Genomic DNA, 6,347 nt, shown 5'->3' with positions numbered 1-6,347 from the left:
ATGGCATCTAACAACAACAACAAAAGTATATGAATCAATCCTCAGATCACTGCTCTCCTAGAAAATATTACATCCACATGAAAGAGATGCTTGTTCCCTGCTCTCCAGTGCCCCAAAGTCCTTGCCTTCAAAAAGGTTTCTTATTTGTTTTTTGTAATGCTTTCATAGTTTAAAAAATAGGGAGGGTAAATGCCTACTAGTGTGGCACTATAGGATAAGCACTGGACCACAACATCAGTTTGAATGACAAGATTGGCAGTTCAGACTTACCAGCTGTTCCTCAACAACCCTATACAGGGTTCGCTATGAGTCAGAACCGACTTGACAACACTTAATAACAACAGTACTGGCATCAGGATTGGAGGAAGACTCATTAACAACCTGGAATACATAGGTGATACAACCTTGCTTGCTGGAAGATACGAGGACTAAAATTACTGATGAAAATGAAAGACCACAGCCTTCAGTATGTAAAATAATCAAAATATACACATCTTGACCAATAAATAACATCATGATAAATGGAGAAAAGACTAAAGTTTTCAAAGACTTCATTTTACTTGGATCCACCATCAACACTCAAAGAAGCAGTACTCAAGAAATCACATGAGGTACTGCGTTAGGCAGATCTGTTACACAAGACCTCTTCAAAGTGTGCAAGAGCAAAGATGTCAATTTGAGGACTAAGGCCCCCCTCCCCAACAAGACATAGTATTTTTAAATTTTTATTTTATCAGGGAAACCTTTATTTAACTTTTTATAACATTTTTATAACATTAGTCTCATACAATGTTTGTCCTTTTGTGATTGACTAATTTCACTCAGCATAATGTCCACCAGGTTCAACCATATTCTGGGGAGTTTCATAGTTCATCATTATTCTTCAATGCTTTTCCATTGTGTATGGGTTGCACCTCAATGCAAAGAAAACAAAAATCCTCACCACTGGAACAATAAACTACATCATGATAAACAGATAAAAGACTTAATTTTGCTCAGATAAACCACCAACATTCATGACGTAGCAGTCAAGAAATCAAACGACTATTACACTAGGCAGATCTGCTGCACAAGACCTCTTTAAACTGTTCAAGAGCAAAGAAGTCAGTTTGAAGACTAAAGTGCATCTGACCAAGCCATGGTATTTTCAATAACCTCATATCCATGCAAAAATTGGAGAGTGAGGAAGGAAAACTGTGGAAGAACTGATGCATTTGAGTTATGGTGTTGGAGGAGAATATTAAAAGTACCATGGACTGCCAAAAGAACAAACTAATCTGTGTTAGACGAAGTACAGCCAAAATGCTCCCTGGAAGCCAAGATTGGCCAGACTTTGAGTCTCATACCTCAGGCATACTATCGTGAGGGACCAGTCCCTGGAGAAGAATTATCATGTTAGGTAAAATGAAGGAATGGAAAAAAAAGATGACCCCCAATGAGATGGATTGGCATAATGGCAGCAGCGACTGGCTCCAATGTAACAATGATTGTGAGGTTAGTGTAGGACTGGGCAATGTTTCGTTCTGTTATACACAGGGTAGCTATGAGTCAGTACCAACTCGATGGCACCGAACAACTACAACAACGTACCAAAGATGGTTTAACCGTTCTTTTGTTGATGGACATTTAGGCTGTGTCCATCTTTTTGATACGTCTCATGTAGACAGCATATTGAAGGGTCCTGTTTTCTTATCCACTCTGTTTACTATGTCACTTGACTGGTACATTCAATACATTTACAATCAGTGTAATTATCAATAGGCATAAATTGATTGCTGTCATTTTTATGTGTGTTTTTTGTGTGTATGTGTGGTGCTGCTAGATTCTTCTATATAATTTTCTTAGCTGAGTTCATTTTGTTTGTGAGCTTTCTTTTCATTTTCATTTTTGTTGTATTAAAATTTACTAAATCTTTCTGATTTTCCTTTTTCTATTTCAATGTGCAGGTGTATTATATTTCTTTGAGGTTACCCTATAATTTATTATTTCTTTCCCAGTATAAAACAGTCGGTTTCCTACTTGACTTTCTCTTGGAAGTTTTATGTTTACACTATTCCTTTTTTTTTTTTTTAACTTTGTAGTTGACTTCATTATACATTGATATTTCTGGCTCCCTCCTACCTTTAGGATGAATCACAAGATATGAAGTGAATTGGCATAATTAGGGATCATGGAAGTCAGGGCCAGGTTAATTAAAACATTCTCTATGACAGCATGTAGGGAACATGGTTGCTCCATATGGTAAGCACTGGACTCCAGACAAGGTTAGCAATTCGAACCCACCGCTACCGCAACAATTTAAAGCCTAAGAAATCCTACTGAGGTTGCTGTTATGGGCTGTCAAGTCGGTTCCAACTCATAGTGGTTCTGTATAGGGTTTCCAAGGCTTTTTAAATCGAGGGAGTTGGCAGGCTCAAACCATAGACCTAGTGGTTCTCAGTCTATTGCTTATTGTATAGAGCCAGTAGGCTCCCCAGACACCCTATACAGGGTTGCTATAAGTCAACAGATTTGACAGCACTTAACAACAACATGATCTCATGTTTCTTCCCAAGATCTAATACCCTGTAATATCACAAAGCTTTCTGAACCCATGGAATCTCTCTTCTCTTTTAGGTTCTCAGGTGCTCACCTATCTCAAATCCTCCTCTTCTCCTTGGCTTTGCATTCTTTTAGCTTTTAATTCGACTCATTTATCTAATAAAAATCACGCAATCACAAACATGAAAAAAATCTTTAAAATAATTGTATTTATAATTTCATTTTACTGTGAGGGAAACAGAGGTCAAAAAATATTAATGGCTTACTCACAGTTCAAACTACTTCTGAACATTACCCTCTCAAATGCTTAAAATTTAATGTGTGTCAAATTAAATAAAATCAGCAAGCTATACACTTTGGGCATTATTATTGTTTAGTGCCACCAAGTCGGTTCTGCTTCATAGTGACCCTGAATAGGGTTTCTGAAGAGTGACCGGTGCATTTGAACTGCCAACCTTGCAGTTCAAACCAACTTTGTAATCCAGTGCTTATCCTACAGCACCACACTAGGACTCCTATATGTTTTGGGTAAACTCAAAAATATGAATTGCTGTGACGTCTCCCACTCTCTATCTCCACCATTTAATTATAAAATTCTGTTCATTCTGTCAAATATTCAAAGTAGTCAGGATGAAAGCACCTCTCAGCTAAGAATCAAAAGTCAGCAAATGTATATGTTTATTTTAGTGAAAATTATTGTCTCTTAAGAGCAATTTACAGAGTCCATGTAACCAAAGCCCATGCCATCATGTGTAATAAGATACAAGTTTTCCCTAGGAAAGGGCCATTATATAATGTTTATAAAAGAACCATTTCTTCACTCTTCCTTCTGGAGTCTTCTTCTAGTAGACATATAGACAATACCTAATGGTCTAAAATTTATGATGTGTTATGTAAGCATTAGAAAGATTCTGCCAAAATTAGATTTCAATGAATAATCTATCTGCTGAGGGTGAATATAGGATGAGTGTAACAGTTAACTGTATTATGAATGCATTTATTTTGGCAGCCTGTCTCCTGGGGAAATGTCCTTGATGATGCACCACACTTAAAATGAAAACTGGTTTTAAAATTAAAGTCTTTCCAAATTAAGCCCAGACATTATGAAAATAGAATGGAGGCTTTTAAGCTTCTGAGCATGATATTCATACAAAGTTCCTTTGGCTTGCCAAACATGACTCTTTTTAAATGAGCAGCAGGTCAAAACTATAAGGCATGTTTGGGACTGTTGGAGAACTTATCTGGTGATGCTGTAACTTTTAAGGCTTTGAAAAATCTAAATTCTTCCCCACTTGCTGATGCTCTTCAGCGTCCAGAAGACCTGAAAATAGCTCTTGTCCATTTGAAGATCATTGGCTTTCTACCACTCTCTCCCACTGACCAGAGAAAGGGCATGCTTCCCAAAAGCTTTGTGGGAGAGATAACTTAAATCACTATAGTTACAAAATTTATGAAGCTCTCACTAAAAAAAAAAAAATGCTAAGCCTGAATAAAAGTGTCTAAAGCTCCCATACATTTCCTCACAATAAAGTGTCACAAACTCAGATGAGGAAGATTCTTTTAAAAATTTAGGGGAGGTTTCTTACCGCAGCAAAGAGAAGACATCGTAAGAATTACGAACACAGTTCTGATCCACCTGAAGAATATTCTTCTGAATATTTGAATAACCCTGGAAGACATTAGTCAGTGCATGAATCAAAGGTAAATAAATGAAAACCCTATGTACAAATTAACATAATTTCCATCATTTAAAAAATATATATGGTTTATAAACATATCAGCAAATTCAAATGGTTAGAGTTTCAAGAAAATTTTAGTATAATTCCCACACAAGTCTAACCTTTTAGATAATTAACTGTAAAATAAGTTTCTTCTAGCATTTTCCCATACAATGTTTCACATTATAAATTGTGGTAAATTTCTCAGAGAAGGCCCAGAAGTCTTTTTAATGTGTTATGTGGCCAAAAAAAGAGTGTTTAACAATAATATTTCAATTATGCCTAGTCATCCTAATGTTTTTATGGGGAATAAGGAAAAAAAGGCATTCCAAGTTCTAATTGTTGTTGCTGTTGTTAAGTGCCGCCGAGTCGGTTCCAACCCATAGCGACCCTGTACAGGGTTTCCGAGGGTGAAAATCTTTATGGGAGTAGAACGCCTCATCTTTCTCCCGTGGAGCGGCTGGTAGTTTCGAACTGCTGACCTTAAGGTTCGCAGGCCGATTCGTAACCACTACGCTACCAGAGTTCTAATTAGGAATACCAGAAACAAATATTTCCACAGATGCACAAAAGTGGTGCAAGCAACAATGGTTTCTAGAGGGAACACACAAGATTCCATTCAAAGAACAGAACCAATATCTCTGTCATTTGAGAAAGGCAGAATAAACAGTGGTTACAAAGGCTCTGGACCCAGACAGCTGAGTTCAAATTCAATCCCTCAATACAACAGATCTGTAATGTTGAAAAGGTACCACAAGCTCTTTGATTTTAACCTTGGTTTCTTCATTTATAATATAAAATGGTAATTATCTACCTCAAAAGTTATTGTGGGAATTAAAGAATATTTATAACATGAAAGGTATACATACAGTAATCATTCCATAAGTATATTTTAAAGTTATAGCTACAGACATTAGAAGTACATTAAGAAGGAAGAACGGAAAAGGGAGATAGAGAAGAAACAGAATAAGTGGTATTACATTGTAAGAATTACAGTCAATTATTTGAAACAAAATGTGTATGAACTGCTAAACTGAGAACTGATTTGCTCGGTAAATCTTCATCCATTTCACAATAAAAAGGTTAATAAAAGAGAGGGGGGATGAGATATTATGAGCAATTTTGTGTTAACAACAGAGTTTCAAACTGTTTCTTCCCCATTCACTTATAGCAAAACAAAATCAAAGGGACACGAATTTGTAAAATGTGGCTATACTGAAATGAACAGCACAGGAAAAATTAGTCTGATGCCCTACTAGAATTAATTTAATTAAATTAAGTAGAATTAAATTAATTTAATCTTCCCCTTAAAAACAAAGGCAGCATGCAATATCACATAGCAACCAACTTTCTTGATCAGGAGACACAGAAGCAATAGTACCCAACTCAAAGATTGAGGCCAACTGGGCAGCTTTGAAGGTGTGTCACTCTCTACAATGTTGGCAATAATCAAATCTCCTGCATCAGTCTTCTGAAAGGTGTCACTACGCCTCTTTCAAGTTTCCCATTCTAGAGCGTTGACCCATTTTTTCCCCCCCATTCCAATTATCAATCTGGTAGACTCACAATTTATAAATTCGGGTCTGTTCTGATTTCATGGAGGCAGCTATGTCTGAACCAGCTTGAAATGATTTGAAGCCCTGGCTAAATATATGATAACATATGACAACTTTAGTGAATTAGAACATTTTTTGTTTAAACATGTTGTTGTTGTTAATAAAAGAAAAAACATTGTTGCTGTTGTTAGGTGGTGTAGCGTTGGCTCCAACTCATAGCAACCCTATGCAGAACAGAGACCAAAACACTGCCCAGTCCTGCACCATACTCAACAACTGTTGTTACACTTGAGGCCCATTGCTGCTGCCATTGTGCCAATCCATTTTATACACCTACCATGATGTGCCTTCTCCAGGGACTGGTCCCTCCTTATAATATGGACAAAGTATAAGAGATAACATCTGGCTATCTTGTCTTCTAAGGAGCATTCTTGGTTGCACTTCTTCCAAGACAGATGTATTTGTTCTTCTGGAAGTCCATGGTACTTTTGATATTCTTATCCAGCATCTTAATTCAAATGTATCAATTCTT

At 36.7% G+C, this 6,347-nt stretch overlaps 1 protein-coding gene across 1 annotated transcript in view; it reads right to left on the bottom strand.

Moving 5' to 3' along the window:
* Positions 1-6,347, bottom strand: part of UVRAG (UV radiation resistance associated) — a 354,636-nt gene that overhangs the window by 320,635 nt on the left and 27,654 nt on the right. The window contains exon 3 of the mRNA XM_006875426.1: positions 4,128-4,210. Within this exon, the coding sequence (XP_006875488.1) occupies positions 4,128-4,210 (83 nt within the window). The remainder of the gene's footprint in view (positions 1-4,127; positions 4,211-6,347) is intronic.

This window comes from Chrysochloris asiatica, unplaced genomic scaffold (genome assembly GCF_000296735.1).
Source record: "Chrysochloris asiatica unplaced genomic scaffold, ChrAsi1.0 scaffold00326, whole genome shotgun sequence".
Lineage (NCBI taxonomy): Eukaryota > Metazoa > Chordata > Mammalia > Afrosoricida > Chrysochloridae > Chrysochloris > Chrysochloris asiatica.
The sequence above is the reverse complement of the archived record's forward strand: the minus strand, read 5'-3'. Positions and strand labels throughout refer to the sequence as shown.